Consider the following 26,260-nt stretch of genomic DNA (forward strand, 5'->3'; position numbering starts at 1 on the left):
AAATTACAGTGAACAGGTTACTGTTTTAAACATTTCTTGATTCTAGCTATATACACTTTCCCAGATTGTTTAGTTATGCCACATCGCATGCATGGGTGGTCAAATCCATGGAGCAAAAGATTTGCGAGGTTATTTGTTTCCATTTTCTTTTTTTTTTTTTTTTTTTTTCAACGTTTATTTATTTTTTTGGGGACAGAGAGAGACAGAGCATGAACGGGGGAGGGGCAGAGAGAGAGGGAGACACAGAATCAGAAACAGGCTCCAGGCTCTGAGCCATCAGCCCAGAGCCCGTCGCGGGGCTCGAACTCACGGATCGCGAGATCGTGACCTGGCTGAAGTCGGACGCTTAACCGACTGCGCCACCCAGGCGCCCTTGTTTCCATTTTCAACAGGAGGTGTTTTTTTTTTTTTTTTTCTTTTATCCTTTATTACTTGGGCTCCACCTAATGATGACACCACTTGTTCTCCTTTGAATTCATTAGACATCAGTTTGTTTTGGTTTATTACGTTCAAGTGCATCTAAACCTGCCCACATATTCATAAAATATGTACATATTGCTATATACAGAATGAGCAAATGTTTTTCTAGTCAATGTTGTTTTCTCCCAGTCTTGGCATTTTTTTTTGAAACTGACTAAACCTATTTGGTAACTTGCATTTACATTCACAGCTCCGCCTATAATCTTTCATTGTTACAATATGTCTGATTGGCCTATTTTACAACTGCTTTGAATAAAATTGCCAGCAGTAGCTTGCCAAAGGAGTGCCTTAATAAAGGAAATTAACTTCTTTTAATACGATGACTGACTTACCAAGGTATTAGCACTATTCATTTACCTTCTTTGAACAGTGCTTGTAATTTTACATGGGAACACTGGGAGAAGAGAATAAGAGCTAACAATGCAATTCTAGCAATGAAATCAGTGTGATAGACATTTTTAGAAAGGAGATTGTCTGCAAACAGTAACTCTTGAGAAATTATAGTTCTCCATAGGTAACCGTCTACCTCTGGTTTTTAATGTATAAGTTGGAGCTTTTCATTTTACCAGTAGCTTGTAGATTATTTTCTTCCAGATGCATTATCATACTATTGTATTACAGGAACTTTTCTATTTCTTTCCTGTCCATTCACACTGACAAAAAAAATATATTTTCTCCTTCCCCACCAACTTTAGCTTTTTAATTATTTTTTTTTATGTTTATTTATTTTTGAAGGAAAGAGAGACAGAGTGTGAGAGGGGGAGGAGCAGTCAGAGAGGGAGACACAGAATCCGAAGCAGGCTCCAGGCTCCGAGCTGTCAGCACAGAGCCCGACGCGGGGCTCGAACTCACGAACTGTGAGATCATGACCTGAGCCAAAGTCGGACGCTCAACCGACTGAGCCACCCAGGTGCCCCAACTTTAGCTTTTTAATACCGTGTTTATTTCACATTTTTTTTTAAACAGGGTAACACCATTAAATTAAAAAAAAAAAAAAAAACTTAACAGGACGCTATTATTCATTTAGAGATTTGGTTGGACAGCAAATAGGGCTAACAAGTAGGAAAGTCTTCAGGTGACTCAGGCAGGTAAAGCTTTTTACAAAGGATCTTTTTGAGAAATTGGTTACCAAAGGGTAGGACAAGCTGGAGGTAGAAACCAGTTGCCTATTTCCCTATCATATTTGTATAAATCACTTTACAAATGTGTCTGGGAAGTTCAATCTTCTTGGTAATTCCATTCCATCGAAACTCCATTAGATTTTACTTCAGTAACAGTATTTTCATAAAAGACTTTGGATTTTGTCTTGTCATTTTTGACAATATTAATATTTAACAACACGACGGAATTCTTTCAATTATTAAGGGCTTAGTTTTTATTTTACATTTACTTTCATTTATCATATATTGTTTTGTCTTCTATTTGTTTCTTTTCCTGAGTTGTCTGACTTCCGTGTGTGTGTGGTGTGTGTGTGTGTGTGTGTGTGTATGTTTTGCCATGCTTCCTCTTTTCTCTTCTGCTTTTCCAAAACAACTTGCCAGTGGAAACTACTAAGGACTGTGTACTTTCAGAATAGTCTGCATACATTTAACTGATATAAAAGGGAAATTCTATTGCATGACATCCTCTCTCCCCTCAGCTTCCTATTGCACATTTAGATTTTACTGAAGCTAGGTTCCAAAGAGGTAATACTAAGCACGGATGATTTCTTCCTAGGAGACTTCTCAGTTGGGGTCATACCACTTTTGTTCTCTCAGTAAGTAAGCTACCTGGAAGGAAGAAACCATTTTACATACTTCTTACATTCCCTACAATATCAATCACAGTGTTTCTCAAGGGATTCGGTTTACCGGGGTGCTGGTAATAATGCATATTCATAGACCTTACCCCAGACCTACAGTCAGAACCTCAGGAACCTGCAATTTTTGGTTTTCATGCCCTAAACTTTCTCCTGTGCCTTCACCTGAATTTTTGGTCACTGCCTGGATATGCTGACTTGAATATATTTTCGTCTTACTTCCTCAACACAAACTAAAGCATTCACTGGCCATCTCCGATGCTGTCATCATGTTATTATCCCTGGACACATCTTTGGAGTCATTCCTCTTTGTATTCCATCATTTTTTACTTAATCAATTTATTGGCCTTTGTGCCAAGCACTGGAAAAGACAGCGATGAACAAGACCATGGGTTATGCCCTCAGGGATCTAAAGATTTCTTTTACAGAGAGTAACTTAATCCTACAGTTTCTCCTTTTCTTTTTTTTCTCAGAATACTCCCTTATTTTCCTTGTCAGCACCTTAATCTACAATCTCATCACTTATGTTTGGACGCCATCATTTTTTCCTAATTAGTTTCTTTGCTCCTAATCTCCCACCTCTTCTGAAAGATTAATGTGCTGAAAACTTAATCTTCAAAGCAACACCTTGAATATATTTAACCCCCTTGTAATGCTTTCATTGTTTCTGAGTGCTTATAGGTTATTTTCCAAAGTGGGCCTCAGATGAACTTCTGAATAATCATTCCCCCCAATGAAATAGATGTCTGAATTTGATGTAAGCAGTTTTACTTATTTATTTTCTGGGCTCATGACTTTACACTTTCTGAGCAAGTCATACTTTTCTCTTAAAGGCCTATCAGCCCCACCCCCCAACATGGCTGGCCCTTAGCATTTACGTTTGTTTCTGCTCAAACTGTTATTCTCTGCTTTACTCATTGAGCATTTAGTATATGCTCTTTGGTAACATTACTTATCCTCCCCCCCCCCCCCCCCCCGCCCCAACTCTCCCAGACCCTCCCCTCCAACATTACTTATCTTTTTATGTATTTTTCTAATTCTTCAATTATTCCTTAAGCTTCCTGAATACAGGGACAATGTTTTATATGCTTCTTTATCTCTTCCTTGCCTAGTCCAGGCCAATGTATAGAAAATATTCAACAAATATTCATCAAATTCTTTACATTCTTTTATGCATTCATTCGTAAGAACCAATACAGTCCTTTCTTTAATGGAGCTTACAATTTAGTTGGAAAAACTAAAGCACACTTTAAGCAAATAATTAAACTAAAAATGAGATCAACTGCTTTACTTATTTGTTAGTCAAGAAATATTTTGGGGCGCCTGGGTGGCTCAGTCGGTTGAGCGTCTGACTTCGGCTCAGGTCATGATCTCAAGTCTGTGAGTTCTTTTTTTAAGTTTATTTATTTTTGAGACAGAGAGAGACAGAGCATGAATGGGGGAGGGGCAGAGGGAGAGGGAGGCACAGAATCGGAAGCAGGCTCCAGGCTCTGAGCCATCAGCCCAGAGCCCGACACGGGGCTCGAACTCACGGAGCACGAGATCGTGACCTGAGCTGAAGTGGGACGCTTAACCGACTGAGCCACCCACCCAGGTGCCCCCACAGTCTGTGAGTTCAAGCCCGGCATCGGGCTCTGGGCTGACAGCTCAGAGCCTGGAGCCTGCTTTGGATTCTGTGTCTCCCTCTCTCTCTGCCCCTCCCCCACTAATGCTCTGTCTCTCTGTCAAAAATAAATAAACATTAAAAAAATAAAAAAATATTTTTTAAAAATGTTAATAAATAAACATTTTGAGACAGAGCGTGCTTGTGGGGGAGGGGCAGAGAGAGAGAGAGAGAGAGAGAGAGAGAGAGAGAGAGAGGAAAACAGAATCCCAAGCAGTGTTGGCTCTGTCAGTAAAGACCCGGAGTTGGGGGTCCATCTCACCAACTGTGAGATCGTGACTTGAGCCAAAATCGAGTTGGATGCTCAACCAACTGAGCTACCCTAAGAAATATTTATTTATTTATTTATTTATTTATTTACTTTTAATTTTTTTTTTCAACGTTTATTTATTTTTGGGACAGAGAGAGACAGAGCATGAATGGGGGAGGGGCAGAGAGAGAGGGAGACACAGAATCAGAAACAGGCTCCAGGCTCTGAGCCATCAGCCCAGAGCCCGACGCGGGGCTCGAACTCACGGACCGCGAGATCGTGACCTGGCTGAAGTCGGACGCTTAACCGACTGCGCCACCCAGGCGCCCCATACCCTAAGAAATATTTAATAAGCACCTACCATGGGCCAAGTATGTCATATGCTGGGGATACAAAGCTGAAGCTGATAATTTAGTAGAGAAGAATCCTATATAAACCACTAAAATACAATATTATAAGTGCAAACAAACATCCTAGGAGCACAAATTAGGGTGTAAATATCTTTGCTAAGGAGTAAGTCTTCACCTTTCAGTTGGGTTTGGAAAGCCAAGTTAAACAAGGGGTTGGGTAATGCATTTGTTAATACAAGGAGGGTGGTTCTTGGAAGTCTGGTAAGTTCATTCGTGTATCATTATTCTGAGCTAGGAACAGGATGTAAGCAGCCATGGCAGAGCTGAGGAGGATGACAGCCTTATGATGGAACACTGCTGGGATGAATGGCTAGGTTTTGTTGCTGGGCTTTCATCTAGGCCCTTCTTTAGTTCTGCCCCTTCAGCATGGTTAAAGGTACCTAGGGAAAGGCCCCAGCAGCCCCTATGGTCTTCAATACACAGGACAGAATTATATCTGGGATCTTTCCCTCTAAGAAGCAAAGGATGACAGAGTTGGAAAGGATACTGAAAATCACCCAGTTGTTTCTAATTTGCATGCCTCAGAATCTTGGGGTTCTCAAAATAGCAAATGAAAATCTGTAATTAATTTTCGATATTCCAAAAAGCTACCAGAAATCGCACATTTTTTCGTGTTATTAACTGCCAGGTTTCTTTGTTTTGTGATAATTATATCAGATCCACATTAAATGGAGGTTCTTAACTGAGCTGTGTTCAGATTAAATGTTTTCCCATTATTGTTATGCTTAATTTGGTAAATAATTTTTCAAAATACAAGAAAGCATTGTCGAATAAAATTGGTAATATTTGCCACAACGTTTGCAATTTACAAAGCACGGTTCACTGACTTCATGTTACTTTATTCCTCACGATACTGTGAAATAGTTTAACAGCAGAACCCGGACTCCTTGACTCTCAGTCCAGTGCTCTTTTCAACAGCTCAGGGCTTCTGGGTTTTTTTCCTTGCGTCCCAGTCTGTCTACAGAGCCTTCAAACCGCGACTCGGAAGCACCTGCCGGGCCCTCGCCACTGGGTCACACCGCCCGCCTCTCGGGCGACGGCCACAGCGACCGCTCCCTCTTCAGGTTCAGGAATGCGGCTCTCCCCTAACAGGCGTGGTGCAGCGACTCCGCGCCGGCGCCGTTCCGAGTGTGGAGCAGAGACCCCCGGGCCACCAAGAGGGTCGGCGACCAGAGCGCCTGCGCAGTAGCTTCGAGCGCACTTCTCTCTCCCCCTCGCTTCCAAACCATTTGGCCACCCTACCATTCATTCCTCTCTCCGCAGTCCTTTCACCCTTTAGGACAGCCTGCCCTCCATTCGTCACGAGCTGCAATAGCTGCCGAGGAGCCCGACCGGCTTTGCTAGACCGCCGCCGGGAGCGCGCTGCGCGCGTCCGAGCGGTCCGCGGAGTCGTCTCCGCCGCCGCTCCCGCCCCTTCCGCCTCTCGTGTGCGCGCACGGCCGGCCTTCGGCGCGCCCGGGTTGGCTGCTGCGGGGCCCACGGTGGTGGCGGCGGCGGCGGCGGCGGTCTCGACAGCGGTAGTGGTTTCTCCTCCGCTTTTAGGTTCCTCCGCCCCCTCCCGTCGGACGCTGCCGGGTGCCAGCCTTGAAAAAGCCAACTTTATTGTTCCTCAGCCCCACCTCCCGGCGCGGCGCGCGGCCTCAGGATGCACTGAGGCTGAGCGGAGGGAGGCGGCGGCGGGTCGCGGTCCCTCTCCTCTGAGCGCCCGGCCGGAGGTGGGGGGAGTCACGATGTCTGGGAGCCGCCAGGCCGGGTCGGGCTCCGCCGGGACCAGCCCTGGCTCCTCGGCGGCCTCCTCGGTGACTTCCGCCTCCTCGTCCTTGTCCTCTTCCCCGTCGCCCCCTTCCGCGGCGGCCGCGGCGGCGGCGTCCGGCGGGGCGGCCCAGGCCGCGGGCTCGGGCGGCCTCGGGGGCCCGGCGCGGCCTGTGCTGGTGGCGGCCGCCGTGTCCGGCAGCGGCGGCGGGGCGGTGTCCGCCGGCCAGTCTCGGCTCAGCTGCGCGGCCAGGCCCAGCGCCGGCGTAGGAGGGAGCAGCTCCAGCCTCGGCAGCGGCAGCAGGAAGCGACCTCTGCTTCCCCCGCTGTGCAACGGGCTCATCAACTCCTACGAGGACAAAAGCAACGACTTCGTGTGGTGAGTTTGAAGAGCATTGCCCTCCCTTTCGCTGGATGCGGAGTTTCTCTTGTTTGGGCTGGTGGGGTCCGGTGGGAGGGTGGTCTGTGGTTGGTGCCTTGGCGGTGCCTGCAGACCTTGAGGCTGGTGGTTGATGGGGGGAAGAAAGCTTGGTAGTCCCGGGGGCTGGGAGGGTACGGGTAATATAGAGGACGGTGCTGGAGGGGAGGAAGTGAGGGGAGTTGAGGGGATAAATAAGAGGGGGCGAGAAGGAAGGTCAAATAAATGGTTGTGCGTAAAAGGAGAAAGTTGGGCCTTGGATTTTATGGCTATCTGGTGAGTTAGACACCCTGTCGGTCCGTTTTGCTTGTTGGAGTGAATTAAACTCGTAAAGGGAGAGGATTAAGCTTCCCATGGTGGAGTTGGTCAAAATTTGCTTATTGAAAGTATGGTAGATGGTGCTCTAGACATGGGTTATGAGTATTTTAAGGAGAAGTAGTATTTCATGTAAATATCTCTCCTGTGCGTGAGTATCCTCCCACTTCAAAGGGTAGGCCACTTTTAAATCTGCAGTTAAGGCTACTGTGGTCATAAAGTCTGTTCACAAAAAATTCCACTTGTCACTGAATGTCTTGAAAAAGGGAATCACATCTATTAAATATTATCCGTGTGTCAGATGTAACTGTATTAGATTTGTGTAACACTATAGTGTACTGGAACTTCTGTTTTGAGAAACGCCAGGTATTACACATTTTGGCATCGTAGTTGGCATCTTGAATGACACACAGTAGCATTCAGTTTTGATACTTGACATAGATGGGTTATCCTTATTAAGCGAGAGATGGAGTTGATTGTTTTACTGAAAGCGTTTTGGGATTTTCATTGGGTTTGGTATCCAGAACCCAATCCAAATGGTGGGATTATGAGAAAGGAATTGCTTTTAGCTAAGTGAGAACTGGCAGGATTTTATGCTTTTCCTCTGGAGGAAATTGTTGATAGACTTCGTATATTAGTGATGTGGGAAGTTGGCCTGCACTGTCATTGTAGGGGAAGTTGATTTACTTCAGGGTTGAGGATGATGTGAATTGTTGTCATTAAATAAGATAGGGCTAGAAGTTGGAACTGTAGGAAATACATTGATTAGACTTAGGTGTAGTTCTTTTTTTTCTTTTTTTTTCAATGTATTTTCTTTAAAAATTTTATTTATTCTGAGAGAGAGAGGGAGGAAGGGAGGGACAGGGGAGAGGGGAGGGGGGAGAGAGAGAGAGAGAGAGAGAGAGAGAGAGAATGAATTCCAGGCAGGCTCCTCGCTGTCAGCACAGAGCCCTGTGTGGGGCTTGAACTCATGAACAGTGAGATCATGCCCTGAGCTGATACCAAGAGTCCGCTTTTTAACTGACTGAGCCACCTAGACACCCCTTTCTTTCTTTTAAAAATTTGCTTATTTATTTTGAGAGAGACTCAGTGCAAGTGGGGGAGGGCAGAGAGAGAGAGGGGACAGTGGATCCAGAGTGGGTCCCGTGCTGACAGCAGAGAGCCGGATGATGGGCTTGAACTCACGAACAGTGAGATTGTGACCTTGGCCGAATTCGGATGCTTAACCGACTGACCTGCCCAGGCACCCCAAAGAATGAAGAAATATCTTCATTCGTATTTTTGCCTTGTTCTTAAATTATTCTGGATTCAGAATTCATTCATTTTTCATTGAAACTTGGCTGTAATTGTGACTGTTATTTATAAATAACCAGTTTGTGATTGGGTCTAAGAGGTGTCTGTATCCAGTTGAGAGTGCCATATGATGAAGTATAAGCTAATGAAGCAAAAAGAGCATTTTCAGATTTGTCCTTTAGCCATCATTGGCATTTTACTTTTCAGAAGGCTGAAAGAAAACAAATATGTCACCATTCATATAGCATTCACATAGAATATGTGAGAAATAAAGGAATCCATCATTCATTCAAGATACTTATTTGGCACACAATGTCTGCGAGGCACCACATGGGTTGCATTGTACTTACTATTGGCCATTTTGTAGGGAGTTGGAGAGCCATAGAGTAGTATAAACAGCTGGCATTGATTTTTTTTTCTTTGCGGGGTTTTGGGGAGGTAAGATTATTAAAATTTTTGTTAGTCTGTCACCTACTTTTTAACAATTTCAGTCTATTTTCCCAAGTCCTAACCTGGAAGTGCCCAGTGAAAGTCTTTAGTTAAAAATTGTGAATATTTCTGGGGCGCTTGGGTGGCTCAGTCAGTTGAGTGTCCGACTTTGGCTCAGGTCATGATCTTACGGTTTGTGAGTTCGAGCCCCGTGTCAGGCTCTGTGCTGACAGCTCGGAGTCTGCTTCAGATTCTGTCTGTGTTTCCCTCTCTCTCTGCCCCATCCCCACTCATGCTGTGTCTCTCTCTGTCTTAAAAATAAATGAAACATTTAAAAAAAATTGTGAATATTTCACTTTCTAAGAATCTCATTAGTCCATTATTTCTTTTTTGGTGAGGTTGAATATTCAGAAGAATTCATTAATAGGAATCTATCTTCCCAATTCTCAAGCGAGATTTGGTTTGGCCAGCCTTTTGGGGTAGGAGAAAGGGATTAGGATTAGGCGGGGGCCAAGGAATCTTTTTCATTTCTAATTGGCTTTGGGTGGTTGTTCTTGTCTTATATGCCTCAAGGTCAAACGGAACCAACTGAAATTATTTTATGCTTTTCCATTTAAATGAAGCTAAAGCTTGAATAATGGTGATAATTCCCTGTTCATCAGATTTTAAAACCTATGTTTATACTTCACATTTCATTTTATCCTTAAAACAATTCTGTGAAGTTATAGATAACTTCCAGTTTTGCTATAATACTAATATAATTGTATTCCCGTTGAGGCACAGAGAAGTAATTTTGTTTCAGATTGGTCAGCTATGGGTAAAATGAGAGCTCAGATCTCCCAGTTCTCAATTTAGTGCTTTATTTGTATTTTTTAGCCTATGCTACTCCCCCCCCCCCCCCCACCTTTTTTTTTAAGATTTTATTCTTAAGGAAATCTCTGCATCCAACTCGGGGTTTGAATTTACAATCCCGAGATTAAGAGTTGCATACTCCACCAACTGAGCCAGCCAGGCACCCCTAGCCTCCTGGTTCTTAAATGTGGTAGGTTGGAGGGAAACAGCTGTTTCATAATCACAGGAGATATATTGTTTATCCCTGACCACTCTCTCCTCCTGCCCACGTCCCAAGAGGACATACTAGAATTGGAGGCTTGAGTGGTAGTGTAATTTGCAAAAGCTGCCTAGGTGATAATGACCTATCTTTCCCCTTTTTTGAGAACAGTTGATTTAAAATCAAATGCCTGATTTTCAGTAACACACATTGGATTCTCTTGACTTCTATCATATTTGAAAGTAAGTTTATATTTAATTGCACAACTGATGAACATTTTAGGAATTTATGTTTTTCATGTAAATACTTTTTTCATACAAAGGATTGAAAGTATTAAGTTGTAGAGAATTTTTTCAAAGTTATTCATTTATTTATTGTAAGATTAAAGAGCACAAGTGGGGTAGGGGCAGAGAGAGAGGGAGAGAGAATTTCAAGCAGGCTCCGCACTGGTAAGCTCAAAAACCATGAGATCATGACTTAAGCAGAAATCAAGAGTCAGACACTTAACCAACTGAGCCACCTACGTGCCCCAAGTTGAAGATGATTCTAATAGTGTGTTGTAGTTGGAGAATCTGTAGTACAGGAGAGGGTAGTATTTAGCTGAAGTTGGGTAAATCTTTAACATTCAAAGGAAGTCTTTGTTATTTTGATTTTTCTAATTTTTCTTACATGAGCCATTTAACTAAATTGATGAATCTAAGATGACTTCTTTCTTCTATCACATTACTGTTGCCTCTGCATTAGCTTTTCCAACTACCTAAATTCCTTTTTCTACCTCTGCAAGTCTCAGTTATTGTCTAAGTTGATGCAGAAATAAATATTTTCTTTTTTATTTATATTTTTAATGTTTATTTTTGAGAGAGAGAGAGCGAGAGAGTGAGGTAGGGGCAGAAAGAGAGAGAGAGAGAGAGAGAGAGAGAGAGAGAATCTGAAACAGGCTCCAGGCTTGAAGCTGTCAGTACAGAGCCTGATACCAGGCTTGAACTCAGGAACGGCGAGATCATGACCTAGGCGGAAGTCGGATGCTTAACTGACAGAGCCACCCAGGCGCCCCAGAAATAAGTATTTTCAAGTAGATAGTAAGCCCCTTGTGGGAAGGTTAATTCTGATCACCTGCCTAATACAAAATAGGTAGGATCTACATTGAATAGATCTACTCTTTAATAAATATGTGACTGCCTCTCTTGTGTCATGCTGTTAATAATAGACCATCCTGAAGGAGCTCATGATTTAATGCAGAGAGAGAGACTTTTAGTCATATAATTATAGTTTCATATCCTGACATCGTTGCTTCTTCTTAGTACCATGGCAGACGTCATTCTTCTGAATTCACATGTATGCCGGAGTCCTCAACATAGCACTCTAGGAAGCCATTACCTACTAATCACATTTAGCGCTAAAGATGAAACCTATTGATCATTCTTGCTATTGTGTTTTTCTGGCTATCAATAAGTGAAATAAAATAGAAATCATATAACTTGTGGTACAGACAACTTTGAACTTTTGGTTACATACTTACACACAGTGTATGTGCAGTGTATGTTTTACTGGGTATCAGGGTGAAAAATATTTGAAAGTTCCTGAATTATGGTGTATGATTTCTCTTGCAACCGAAAAGTAAATGAAAAATTTAGGTGGCCTATTGAAAGCCTAGTGAGCTTCTAAATAGGATTAAATGTATTTTCAAGAGCTGTTAAAGTGTATTCAGCTACTGAAATAAACTGTAGAATTCATTATGTTGTTATTGTAGTAACATCAGGCAAGAACTTGCTTGAATCTGCAAAACTGAAGCTTGATGAATCTCTTGCGTTATAATGCATGTACCATTTGGGTGACAATGATGGCGAAAGATGCTCTGCAGAAAATGATATTAAATCATAGCAGTTCATAATGCTCTTTCTGGCTGTCAGATGGCGGGTTGTCTACCTCATTGTCAGCAGAAGACTTAGGTGAATGAAGTGGTAGAGCAAACGAAAGAGAAGATTATGAAATAGCGTATGAAAGACTATCAACTTGAATTCTGGTCTATAAATTGAAAGGAAAGTACTGATGCAGTTCATCACTAAATGTGTTAATAGCTACCTTTTTCTTTTACAAATCTTTTTTTTTTTTTTAAGTTAATTAGAGAGAGAGAGAGCGCGCGCGCGCGCGTGTGCAAGTCCCCTGGGGAGGGAAAGAGACCATCCTAAGCAGGTTCTGAGCTGTCAGCATGGAGCCCAGGGCGGGGCTCGAACCCAGGAACCATGAAATCATGACCTGAGATGAAACGCAGAGTTGGATGCTTAATCGACTGAGCCACCCAGGCACCCCAAAGCCTTTTCTGATTATAAACCAACATTACTTATTTGATCATATTCTAAAAAATGTTTTTTTTTAAAAGATTTTATTTTTGTAAGTAATCTCGACACCTGATGTGGGGTTGGAATCCACAACCCGGAGGTCAAGAGTCACATGCTCTAACTACTGAACCAACCAGGAGACCCTAAAAATTGTTATTGATTAAAGTAACTGTAGCCTTAAACCTTGTTGCTCATTTTTTCTCCTTAAATGTATATATTGTTACTGGGGTTTTCTTTCTGTTTTGAATACTTACAAAAGTATTTAGCCTGCAGTCCTTTTCCTCAAAGCTGCTACAGCTTGGGAGAAAAGGTTTAACAGTTGAATTAGTCTTCTCTTTCCTGTTAAAATTTGTATTATACAAAATAAAATGCTTCTTAAATTCTTGACTTGTTTTTGTATGTGGTGTTTCCCCATCTGTGCCCTTCACCTTACTTGTTCTTTGCCGTCTCTCTTCGTACATGTATGTGCCATGTTCTAGATGTATAGGTTCCTACCATCTCAACTAATATTTCATTGAGAGTAAATTGTTTTCTCTTCATACAAGTTAATTGTTCTTTCATTTTTCATAATTAAGTTTCATGAACTGTTTTTGTCTGTGTTTCTATGTAGAGAGTAGGGTTGTATAATAGGTGGTCTGATTTCTGTTCACTAAAATTCTGGTATTAACCTGTGGAAGCCCATCTTTCTCTCTTCCTAGTCTGTGCGGTTTGGGGTGGGTGCTGTTCTTCACCAAATTCAGAGCTGGAACACATGACCCCAAGCCCAAGTAGTCTCTTGTATTGGAATTCCGTGGCTTCAGTGTTACTTCACAGATCGGCATTTTGGGTTTAATGAAGGTATTGAGACAAAGTTGGTTAAGTAAAAATTACAGATAACTATTTTTGGGACTCCTTTAGATACTTTAAATTCAAAGTTAATAAATACCAAGTCCACCCTAAAGTGAATGTGATGTACTAACCATTGGCTTGGTATACATACTCCTGATAAAATACATGCTCTAGGATAGGCCGTTGTTATTTGCAAGGCACTGTTCGTTCTTTCTTCTCCTTCTTCTTCTTCTTCTTCTTCTTCTTCTTCTTCTTCTTCTTCTTCTTCTTCTCTTCTTTTTAATGTTTATTTATTTTTGAGAGGGGGCCATAGAGAGGGGGAGACAGAACTTTAAGTGGACTGTGGGCTCCACTGTCAGCACAGAGCCTGACTCTGGGCTTGAACCTGAGCCCAGAAGTCGGATGCTTAACCGACAGAGCCACCCAGGTGCCCCTGCAAGGCACTGTTCTAATGGTTTAACATTACCTATTCAGTCTTCATGATAATTGTTTGATGCAGATACTTTCATAATTTCCATTTTATAGATGAGGAAATGACAGAGAGGTTATGTAATTTGTTGCAGTTCATACAGTTAATAGTGGTGGTATCCGTATGTATATCCAGACATTTTGGTTCAGAGCTCAAGTTAACCACTGTATTACTTTGCCTTTAATTCAGAGGCTGGGGTTTTTGCTTAAATTTTTTTTTTAATGCTTATTTATTTTTGAGAGACAGAGACAGAATAGAATGTGAGAAAGCGAGCGGGGGAGGGGCAGAGGGGGAGGCACAGAATATGAAGCAGGCTCCAGGCTCTGGGCTGTCAGCAGAGAGCCCAGTGTGGGGCTCAAACTCACCGAACTGCAAGATCATGACCTGAGCCAAAGTCGGATGCTTAACCAACTGAGCCATCTAGGTGCCCCTGGAGATTTTGTTTAAAATCAGCTTTATTAAGGTATAATTTGTATACAGTAGAAATCACTAGTTTTAATTGTGTAGTTCAGTGAGTTTTGATAAGTGAATACGTCTGTATTATCACCACCCTAATCGAGATCTAGAACATTTTTATTACACTGGAAAGTTCGCTTGTGCCAGCACTTTGCACGTATCTGTTCCCCCCGCTTCAACACCTGGCAACCAGTGATTTTTCTAGCACTATAGTTTTGCCTTTCCTAGGATTTTGTATTAAGGGAGTTTTTCAATATGCAGTCTTTTGTGTCTATTTTTTTAATGTTTTATTTATTTTTTGGGGAGGGGGCAGAAAGAGAGGGGGACAGAGGATCTGAAGCGGGCTCTGTGCTGACACCAGAGAGCCTAGCCTGATGTGGGGCTCGAACTCAGGAACTGTGAGATCATGACCTGAGCTGAAGTGAGATTCTCAACCAACTGAGCCACCCAGGCACCCCTGTGTCTGACTCTTTTTTTTTTTTTTTTTTTTTTTCAACGTTTATTTATTTTTGGGACAGAGAGAGACAGAGCATGAACGGGGGAGGGGCAGAGAGAGAAGGAGACACAGAATCGGAAACAGGCTCCAGGCTCTGAGCCATCAGCCCAGAGCCCGACGCGGGGCTCGAACTCACGGACCGCGAGATCGTGACCTGGCTGAAGTCGGACGCTTAACCGACTGCGCCACCCAGGCGCCCCTGACTCTTTTTTTATTTGGCATAATGTTTTTGAGATTTAATGTTGAGTATGTCACTAATTTTTTCTTTTAATTGCTGAGTAGTATTCTGTTATATGGATATATAACATGATATGTATATATAATCAGTTTAAAGAGATTTGATTTTTTTTGTTTCTAGTTTTTGGTAATCGTAAAGAAAGTTGTAAAAATTCATGTTCAGGTATTCATGTGGACATACCTTCTCTCTTGGGTAAATATCTAGGAGTGTATTATTGTTGGGTTGTATGGCCAAGTGCATATTTAACTTTATAATATACTGCAAAACTGTTTTTAATGTTTTTTAATGTTCATTTATTTTTGAGAGAGAAAGTGAGTGGGGGAGGGGCAGAGAGAGAGTGGGACCGGGGATCCAAAGCGGGCTCCAACTGACAGCAGTGAGCCCAACATGGGGCTTGAACTCACAAACCATGAGATTATGACCTGAGTGGAAGTCAGATGCTCAACTGACTGAGCCACCCGGGCACCCCTATACCACATCTTCTTTATCCATTCATCCATTGATGGACATTTGGACTTTTTACATAGTTTGGCTATTGTTGATAGTGCTGCTATAAACATTAGGGGTGCGTGTGTCCCTTCGAAACAGCACACCTGTATCCCATGGATAAATGCCTAGTAGTGCAATTGCTAGGTCGTAGGGTAGTTATATTTTTAATTTTTTGAGGAACCTCCACACTGTTTTCCAGAGTGGCTGCACCAGTTTGCATTCCCACCAGCAGTGCAAAAGAGATCCTCTTTTTCCACATCCTCACCGATATCTGTTGTTGCCTGAGTTGTTAATGTTAGCCATCCTGACAGGTGTGAGGTGGTATCTCATTGTGGTTTTGATTTGTATTTCCCTGATGATGAGTGAAGTTGAGCATTTTTTCATGTGTCGGTTGGCCATCTGGATGTCTTCTCTGGAGAAGTATCTATTCATGTCTTTTGCCCATTTCTTCACTGGATTATCTGCTTTTTGGGTGTTGCGTTTGATAAATTTTCCATAGATTTTGGATACTAACTCTTTATCTGATATGTCATTTGCAAATATCTTCTCCTGTTCTGTTGATTGCCTTTAAGTTTTGCTGATTGTTTCCTTCGCTGTGCAGAAGGTTTTTATTTTGATGAGATCCCAATAGTTCATTTTTGCTTTTGTTTCCCTTGCCTCCGGAGATGTGTTGAGTAAGAAGTTGCTGAGGCTGAGGTCAAAGAGGTTTTTGCCTGCTTTCTCCTCAAGGATTTTGATGGCTTCCTATCTTACATTTAGGTCTCTTACCCATTTTGAGTTTATTTTTGTGTATGGTGTAAGAACATGGTCCAAGTTCATTCTTCTGCATGTCACTGTCCAGTTTTCCCAGTACCATTTGCTGAAGAGTCTGTCTTTATTCCATTGGATATTCTTTCCTGCTTTGTCAAAGATTAGTTGGCCATATGTTTGTGGGTCCGTTTCTGGGTTCTCTGTTCTGTTCATTGACCTGAGTGTCTGTTTTTGTGCCAGTAACTGTTCTTTATGTCTTAAGTGAGCTTTGGTAGTTTGTTAAGGGATTTGTCCATTTCACCCAAGTTATTGAACTTATTAACATAAAGTTCATAATATTTCCTTACACTTTTATTTATTATTTTTTAACTTTTATTTATTTTTGAGAGAGAGTGAGAGAGAGACAGCACGAGCAGGGGGAGGGGCAGAGAGAGAGAGAGAGAGAGAGAGAGAGAGAGAGAGAGAGAGGGAGACATTGAATCTGAAACAGGCTCCTGGCTCTGAGCTGTCAGCACAGAGCCCGATGTTGGGCTACAACTCTGATTGGAGAGATCATGTCCTGAGCCAAAGTCGGACACTCAACCGACTGAGCCACCCAGGCACCCCTCTTCTTACATTTTGATGTTTATGGGATTTGGAGGGATGGTGCCCTTTTTTTCTTTTAAGTTTATTTATTTATTTTGAGAGGCAGAGTGAGCACACTTGAGTGCATGTGAGCAGGGGAGGAGCAAAAATCCCAAGCAGGCTCCCTGCTGTCAGTGTGGAGCCCTATGAGACTTGGGGCTTGATCCCACGAACTGTGACATCGTGACCTGAGCCGAAATCAAGAGTCTAAGCTGAACCCAGGGGCCCTACCCTGGGGGGATACTGCTTCTTTCATTCCTGCTAGTGGTAATTTGTGTTTTCTTTTTTTTTTTCTTGAACAGTTTAGAGGATTATTAATTTTATTATTTTTTTCAAATTACTCATTTTGGGATTACTAATTTTCTATATAGTTTGTCCATTTAATTTTCTAATTTATTTTTTAAAGTTTATTTAGGTAATGAGTGAGTGTGTGCACCTGTGGTGGGGAGGGGCAGAGAGAGGGAGAGAGAGAATTCCAAACAGACTCCTCACTTTCAGTGAGCCTGACACAGGGCTGGAACTCAAAAAGCATGAGATTATGACCTGAGCTGAAATCCAGAGGTGGACGAGCCACCCAGGCATCCCTGTCCATCTTCCATTTTACTAATTTTTGGTTTTATTTTTATTATTTCGTTCGGTTTTGAATTTCATCTTCTTTTGGTTTGTGAATATGGAAGGTTAGATAACTGATTTGGCCTTTTCTAATCCTTGCATTAGAGGTATCTTTTAATTTTCATTCATTTGAAAATACTTAGTAATTTCTTGCTTGAACTGTGGGTTGTTTAGACATACAATATTAATTTTTTTGGTAATATTTTATTTTTAAAATGTTTTTAATGTTTATTTTTGAGAGAGAGACAGAATGTGAATGGGGGGGAGGAGAGAGAGAGAGAGAGAGAGAGAGAGAGAGAGAGAGAAAACCTGAAGTAGACTCCAGGCTCGTAGCTGTCAGCACAGAGCCTGATGCGGGGCTTGAACCCACAAATGGCGAGATCATGACCTGAAGTCAAGTGCTTAACCGACTGAACCACCCAAGCATCCCTAAAATTTTTTTGATTACAGTCAATGTAGCGCATGTCAGGTATCTCATTGTGGCTTTGATTTATTTTCCCATATTGACTAGTGATACTGAACATCTTTTTATGGACTTACTGGCTCTTCTGCTACTACTTTTTGAAGGTTGTGTTTTGATCTTTAATAATTAACTTGAGTCAGTCAACAATATACTTTTTCATAGCCAAAGTAAAGTTCAGAGAAAAGTCATTGTCCTGTCCAGATTTTCACCTTTTGGTTGAATGCAATTTCTGTGCAAGTATGTGTTATTTATAGTTTTGGGGTTTTCAAAAGTTCAAGAGCAGAAGGCTAGGGGTGCCTGGGAGCTCAGGCCATTAAGCGTCCAACTTTGGCTCAAGTCATGATCTCACAGTTTGTGAGTTTGAGCCCCGCATAGGGCTCTGTGCTGACAGCTTGGAGCCTGCTTTGAGTCCTCTGTCTCCCTCTCTCTGCCCTTCCCCCATAAGTATGTGTGCGTGCACACTCTCTCAAAAATAAACATTAAAAAAAAAAAAGAACAGAAGGCTAATTTAATTAGATTATAATTTAAATTCAGTACTGCATTTGTAAAACAAAACTTAATAAAACAATTTTTTAAGAAAGTTACTTTAAAAAATCCACATAAGGATATAAAGGACACCTCTTCCATGCAACTTAGAGATGTCTTTTATCCCTGGATAATGGGCTAGGGGTGTTGTCCATGTAAGATATGGGACACCTTCCTGTCCCTACTTCCTTACAATACAGATTTCTGTTTCTGTAGCCCCTCCTCTGTAGGCAATGTTTTTTTTCTTCTGTGTGAACTTGTATCTTCTTTAGTTGATTGGTCTGTGATTGGCCTCTTCTGAAGTGTGACTAAAATATAACAATTACATCATCTTGGAATTGTCTTGAAAGGATGTTTTGGGTCAATCATGTTTTCTGTATTAGGAATTTGAAATAAGTAAACACCTGAATTGGACTGTTTTGATTAAAGTTCTTGATGTAGTATTGTTGGAAGGACTGTATATTGCAAACTGATATTCTTGATAGCAGAAAATAGAAGCTAGTCACATTAATGGTAGAGCACTAGTGAAGATCTGTACTGCTGTGCTGAAGTCTGTAGATCCACCTTGAATCCAACCCTCTAGATCCTATGAGGCCTAGTCCTGGTGTTCCCCCATGAAGTCATTGTCCTAATTCTTCCACCTATCTTAAATGTATACAAACCCAATGAAAATTCTCCAATTCTAAGCCTTTGATGATAGTTAGAATTAATGCTCTGTTTAAGGAGGAGTCCTGGGAATGTGTGAATAGAATAACATCCAGGACAAGATTGAGAGTGTATTGGGTAATTTTCATCCTGTGGGAATCAGTAGTAACACTTCTTGGCCATATTTGATTTCCTGATCCAAGCTACTTTTATTGATTTATTTATTTCTGGTGAATACCAGAGATTGGCTCCACTTTATTTTTTTTATTAAAATTTTTTTTTAATGTTTATTTATTTTTGAAAGTGAGACAGAGTGTGAGTGGGGGAGGAGCAGAGAGAGAGGGAGACACAGAATCTGAAGCAGGCTCTGGGCTCCGAGCTGTCAGCACAGAGCTCGATACAGGGCTCGAACTGTGAGATCATGACCTGAGCTGAAGTCGGACGCTTACCAACTGAGCCACCCAGGCACCCCTCCACTTTATCTTTTCATGCCTGTTACTTGTATTTTTTTTTTCAAGTTTTATTTATTTACACAGAGAGAGTGCACACGTGTGAGTGTGGGAAAGGCCGAGAGAGAGGGAGAAAGAGAATCCCAAGCAGCTCTGCACTGTCAGCTCGGGGCTCATTTCAGGAACCATGACCTGACCCAGCCATGACCTGAGCTGAAATCAAGAATCAGATAAAATCAAGAGTCAAATGTCTAACTGACTGAAGCACCCAGGTGCCCCGCCTGTTACTGGTGTTAGTAATCATCATGTCCTTTCTTTCCTGGCCCATTGTGGTCTTATCCTTTTAAAATCTCTGCTCCTCAAGATAAATAAACAGACATTTAGGAGAAGAAAGCTGTTTTGAGTCTCCTTCGTTCCTTTTATTTTTGAGAGAGAGAGAGAGAGAGAAAACGTGAGTGGTGGGGGGCGGGGGGGATGTTGCAGAGAGAGAGAAAAAATCCCAAGCCGGCTCCGCACTGCCAGTGTGGAGCCTGATGTAGGGCTCGAACCCACGGACCATGAGATCATGACCTGAGCCCAAGTTGGACGCTTAACTGACTGGGCTATTACCTTTTTTTTTTTTTTTTTAAAGTTTTTATGTATGTATGTATATATGTATGTCAACTCTATACCCAGGGCGGGGCTTGACTCATGACTATGAGATCAAGAGTTGCATGCTCTGTCTTTGTTTATGGAATGTGTGACGTAAGACATTAAACCCAGGTCTTAATGGAGATAGGTTAGGTAGAAATACCAAATAAATATAATCTCTACTTTTGAAAAAAAGATTAAAGTTCTTTTTTAGGGCATTTTATCGTATCAAGTGAAAGTAGGAAGGAGTGTGATGATGGGACAGAGGCTGGAACTGAACGGCTGTCTGTGAAGGTTGGTGTGGAGGATCTCATGTTACCAATGTTGGTGTGAAAGGAGGATTTGAGATTTATTTTCTCCTTTTCACTCATTTCCTTTTCTTTCAAGTAAATTCTCTGGGGCCAGTTGAAAATAGAGGATGGCTTGGGGATGCTTACATGGCTACTGGTAGAAGGGGAAGGAGGAAGATAGAGAAATTGGAAGTTTTGGACATTTTGAGAGGAAGGAAGAAATATTCCTGTGGCTACTGACTTTTGCTTGGATGTCTTAGCCTTGAAGGATGAACATAAGTTTTTAAAAAAAATTTTTTTTAACGTTTATTCATTATTGAGAGCATGAGCAGGGGAGGGGCAGAGAGAGAGAGATACGGAATCTGAAGCAGGCTCTAGGCTCCAAGCTGTCAGCACAGAGCCCGACGCGGGGCTCTAACTCACAAACCGTGAGATCATGACCTGAGCCAAAGTCCGCCGCCCAACCAACTGAGCCACCCAGGTGCCCCACATAAGTTTTTGTATATTCGAAATAATTTTCTTCTAAGATTTTCTATGTGCTGACAGTTTTCATAGTCGTAGTGCCGCGTATTGTTTGTTTCCTTTATCTTCTGAGATTGTAGCGTAGTGCAAGTGCACTGGACTTAGAGTTAGAAGCCCTGAAATTTAACTTTAGGCAAATAAATGATTGACTTCGAGTCTGTTTTCTTGGTAAGTTAAGATATAGTAATATTCTAGTATAGAATTGTGAGGTTTAAATTATATAATACATGTACAAATACATTGTGAATTATGGAATTACAGAAAAGAATTGCTAAGGTTTGGCATTTGGTATCAAACTATGAAAGTGGTTCTTTGGTTTAGATGAGGTGTAACCACTCTTTATTTTTTCAAATGACTCTAGATTGTACCTTGCTTTTTTTTTAAATTTTTTTTAACGTTTATTTATTTTTGAGACAGAGCATGAACGGGGGAGGGTCAGAGAGAGGGAGACACAGAATCTGAAACAGGCTCCAGGCTCTGAGCTGTCAGCACAGAGCTCCACACGGGGCTCGAACTCATGGACCGCGAGATCACGACCTGAGCCAAAGTCGGAAGCTTAACCGACTGAGCCACCCAGGCGCCCCTGTACCTTGCTTTGATTATCTTGGTAATGATATGTTTTTAGTACTTAATCTTTGAAAGATTTGAATGTTTGGTTAGTTAGAACCAGAACTACTATGAGGCAGTTGAAACATTTTGTTGCAGCGTAATGGAGTTAGTGTCAGTACCAAGATCTACATGGATTCAACAGTGTACTCACTGTTTTATTGAAGAGTTTTGAGATTATATTGTGTACTAGTCAGTAAATTTGGATGCTGTTTTTGAAGCAGGGAATACATACAGATATTAGGGAATTTATAAATACGTTACTGATTAAAAATGTAACCTGAGAGTCAAACTGATTGTGATATCACCCTTGACAATTGTGTGCTTTATAAATGCAAAATAGTGGCATTTAAAAAAGTCTTTTGTATGTGTTCTGCAGTGTTGATTTTTACTTATTTTTTTAAGATTTATTTTTTTGAATGAGAGAGCAAGGAGAGGGGCAGAGAGAGAGAGCTCGGGAGATAGAATCCCCAATGTGTGTTTGGGGGGGGTCTCAATCCCATAACCATGACGTCATTCAAGACCTGAACCATAACCAAGAATTGGACAGTTAACCAAATGAACCACCCAGGTGCCCCTGCAGTGGTGGTTTTTACATGCAGTTAAATGACATAGATAACCCTTTGGCAAGCTTAAGGTTGTGCAGTATAATAATATCTGCCTTTAGTTTTTGGAGGTGGGTATGGAAAGGTCTTCACAAGAGCTCTTGGATTTTCCGTCTTCTTTTTTTTGTTTTCTTTTTATGTTTTAATTTGGATAATGTCTGTTGGCCGATCTTCAAACATTCATGGCTTCCTTCCTTAACTTATGTTTCATGTATTGATGAGCTTGTGGAAGTAATCCTTTGTGTTTGATGTGTTTTTAAAATTTCTAGGAATTTTATATTTTACTTTCTTATGAGTGCACGTCTTTTGCTATATTTTTAGGCACTGTATTTTTAACCTGTAGGCTTTTAATTGGTCCGTTGTATATCTTCTGTTTTCCTCATTATACTTTTGTGATCTTTTAAATTATGGAGCATATTTGAGGGGCGCCTGGGTGGCGCAGTCGGTTAAGCGTCCGACTTCAGCCAGGTCACGATCTTGCGGTCCGTGAGTTCGAGCCCCGCGTCGGGCTCTGGGCTGATGGCTCAGAGCCTGGAGCCTGTTTCCGATTCTGTGTCTCCCTCTCTCTCTGCCCCTCCCCTGTTCATGCTCTGTCTCTCTCTGTCCCAAAAATAAATAAACGTTGAAAAAAAAAAATTAAAAAAAATAAATTATGGAGCATATTTGTAATATATGTTTTCAAGAATTTTCTGCTAATTCTATTAACTTTTTGTTTCTCTAGAGTGGTTTTCCTCCTCTTTATGGGTCACAGTTTCCTACTGTTGTACATGTCTCGTAATTTTTTTTATTGGATAGTCGACATTATAAACTTGCCATTACTGAATGCTGGATTTTGCTTTCTTTCTCTACAGAGAGTATTGGACTTTGTTCTGGCAGTAAGTAAAGTTCCTTGCAGATCAGTTTGATCCTTTTGAGTATTATGTTTTTTAATTTAGTTAATTTTTTTGTAATTAAAGTTTTTGTTTTGAGAAAATTGTAGATTCGCATGCAGTTGTTATAAATAAATTAATTTAAAATTGTTTTGAGGGTGGGTTATGAGGAGCCATTTTTCTGGAGCCAGTTTATTTCCACGCTAATGACTCTTCTGGGTTTTCTATTAAATACCCTGTGTTTTATCATTTCCTGGCCATTTTTAACTGATCTTGTAGAGTTTTACCCTGGGCACATAGGACTCGTATTCAACAACAGACTTGAGAACCCTGTGTAGATTTCTAGAATTCTTTTTCTTTGCGTCTGCTTCCTCTTTGGTGTCTTGCCCTGTAAAGTCTTTCCCCTTTATCCTTACTGGACATGGTGAGATTGGGGTGCTGTTTGGCTTCTCCTTTCTTTGGCTTGTGAAGCTTTCGGTGAAGGCAAAAAGCTGGGTCTGGGATAGGGTTCACTTCATTTGCTCCCCTTGCCTCAGAGATCTCAGTACTGTGCTGCCTAGTGTCCAGTCCTCCTCCCCTTCTTGTTTTCTAAGTGTGCATAGCAAGAGGGTAAGTCCACTTACAGTTAAGTTTTCACCTCAAGTGCGGAGTGAGGGCATTGTGTTTCACATTGTCCTTTGGCCCATCCAAGGCTTTGTTTTGTTTTGTTTGCTTTGTTTTACTTTGTCACATTTCTTTGATTCTAAATTGAACTTTTTTTTCTTTTTTACACTTTGACATATCTGAAAATTGGACTATGTTTTATAGATTATAGAACTAAAAAAAAATTCCCGTTTGCTACGTGGCAGTTGGATGTAGCTTCATGTGGTCATTTCATATAGACGTGTAAACATAAAAAAATGCCTGCCTCAAAACTTGACTAGGTTTCAGCAGATTGAAGAAATTCTCTGAGACAATTGTGAATTATTGTTTTATTCCCTATGAACTAAAAATTTGTATGTGGGAGTGAAGGGTGGAGGAGGTTCTGGGATGTGGTGAATTAGACATGTTTAGCAACATTCCTGAAGCTGGAGTCAGATGTAGGTTAGCTGGCTAAATGTAAACCTGACTTAAGATCCCAGTACCGGTAGGATTCTCTTAATAAATGTCACCTCACCAAAGTCAAGGAGAATACTGTGTGGAAAATCTGGATATCAGTAACTTAGTCAGAAGTGATTCAGAAAAGTTAGACTCTGAAGAATGAGAATTTTGTAGGAAAATTCTAATTATATGTATGTGTGTATTTTTTTTCACAATAGTGGTATCTGATAAAACTGAAGTCTAAAAGAGTGTTTTAGAGAAACGTAAATAAAATTACTATTCATTAGCAGAGTTGTTTCTTTTTTAGTGGTATATATAATGTTACATCTTGTTGTTGATGACATTCTTAGATCCTATTGAATAAGAGATTTTATTACTTTCGCCATTTCATTTTTTTTTCTCCTGACTTGGTGATTTATGTAGGTCTTTGAATACATGTATCCTTGTGAAATATATTTTTTGCATGTTTTACATTTATATAAATTGCATTATGCCACAGATCTTTTCATTTCTATTTTCACTTGACAAAGCATCTAGCCATGCCTCCATGTACCTTTGGTTCATTCCTTCTGACTGTTGCATGAAATTTTATAGTGTATATTCAAACACATTTTGCTTCTTTATTGTAGTTATTATGAGCATTAGGGCTTCTTCTAATTCCCTGCTGTCATAAGTGTGTGGCTTGTTTCAAGTGTCCTCATGCATGACTCTACACAGACATGCACTCACACATAAGCATATGCACAGCCACATATGTTTAAGTACCTACGTCCATACGTGTATATGCATTTAAATACACATGATATGCATATAATCAAGTCTTTGCTATTTACATGTAATAGCATGCTATTTACATGTCTTTAGCTATTTACATGTAATCTCAGGAGTGGGGTTGCTTGGTCATAAATATATGAATACTCAGTCTAGGTTGCTTGCTAGAATATCTCTGCATGAAGATTCTTGTTTTTCATGTCTTAGCTAACATACTTGGTATTCCAGTGTTCTAATACCTAATGGTGATGAATTGTTATTTTGTTGTGTTTTTTAGTATATGTATATATGTATATATACATATATACACATACATACATACACATTTATTTATTTATTTATTTATTTATTTATTTATAACAGGGGAGGAGCAGAGAGAGAGAATGAGAGAGAATCCCAAGCAGGCTCTACACTGTTAGTGTAGAGCCTGATGTGGGGCTCGAAATCACAAACCATGAGATCATGACCTGAGCTGAAATCAAGAGTCAGACTCTGCTTAGTCAACTGAGCCACCCAGACGCCCCCTTTAAATTTTTTTTTTTAATGTTTATTTTTGAGAGAGGGAGAGACAGAGCGTGAGCAGGGGAGGGGCAGAGAGAGAGGGAGACACAGAATCTGAAACTGGCTCCAAGCTCCGACCTGTCAGCACAGAGCCTGATGCAGGGCTCGAATCCATGAACCACAGGTATGACCTGAGCCAAAGTCGGATACTTAACTGACTGAGCCATCCCGATACACCCCCCCCCTTGTCTTTTTTTCTTTCTTCTTCTTCTTCTTCTTCTTTTTTTTTTTTTTTTTTTTGCATTTCTTGATTACTACTGAGTTGGAACATTTTTTCATATACTTGAAAGGCAGTGTGTGAATTCTGTGAATTAGGAATTCACATTTTTTCCCATTTTTTTCTTTTAAGATTTTATTTATTTGTTTATTATTTACCTATTTGAGAGAGAGAGAGCTTGTGAGCGGGGGAGAGGGGCACAGGGAGAGAGAATTTTAAGCAGGCTCCACGTTCAGCATGGAGCCTGATGTGGGGCTCTATCTCACGACCCTGGGATCATGACCTGAGCCTAAATCAAGAGTCAGACCCTCAGCAAGCTGCGTCACCCAGGTGCCCCTAAAGATTTAATTTTTTAATTAAAGAAAATTTTTTTAAGGTTTATTTAGTTTTGAGAGGTACAGACAGAGTGGGAGCATGGGAGGGGCAGAGAGAGAGGGAGACACAGAATCTGAACCAGGCTCCAACCTCTGTGTGAGCTGTCAGCACAGAGCCCCATGTGGGGCTTGAACTCGCAGACCACAAGATCATGACCTGAGCTGAAACTAAGAGTTGGACACTTAACTGACTAAGCCACCCAAGTGCCCCTAAAGATTTTATTTTTAGGTACTCTCCACACTCAGCATGGGGCTCAAACTCACAACCCCAAGATGAAGAGTGACAAGCTCCACCGACTTAGCCAGCCAGACACCCTTCCTATTGGATTTTCTGTCTTGATTTGTAAGAGTTACTTGTGTTATGTGGTGTGGGAGGTGTGAACAGTCCCAGCAGATCTTTAAGCCATGTTTTTTTCCCCTCTTTTTGTGATGCCACTGTGTCAGGAGTCCATAAAGAGTTTGGGGGATCTATAAACATTTTTGGGGCATCTGT

General features: G+C 41.2%; 1 protein-coding gene across 5 annotated transcripts in view; it reads left to right on the forward strand.

Moving 5' to 3' along the window:
- Positions 1-6,092: 6,092 nt before the first annotated feature.
- The window catches only part of COP1 (COP1 E3 ubiquitin ligase), a 257,893-nt gene continuing 237,725 nt past the window's right edge, over positions 6,093-26,260 (forward strand). For 4 of the 5 annotated variants that reach the window (XM_045452818.1, XM_045452822.1, XM_045452821.1 and 1 more), the window contains exon 1: positions 6,096-6,732. In XM_045452818.1, coding sequence (XP_045308774.1) covers positions 6,332-6,732 — 401 coding nt within the window. In that variant the 5' untranslated portion in view covers positions 6,096-6,331. Of the gene's footprint in view, positions 6,733-26,260 lie in introns of all 5 variants that reach the window. The other variant, XM_045452820.1, reaches the window with a different exon arrangement.

The sequence above is a fragment of the Leopardus geoffroyi genome, chromosome C3, assembly GCF_018350155.1.
Source record: "Leopardus geoffroyi isolate Oge1 chromosome C3, O.geoffroyi_Oge1_pat1.0, whole genome shotgun sequence".
Lineage (NCBI taxonomy): Eukaryota > Metazoa > Chordata > Mammalia > Carnivora > Felidae > Leopardus > Leopardus geoffroyi.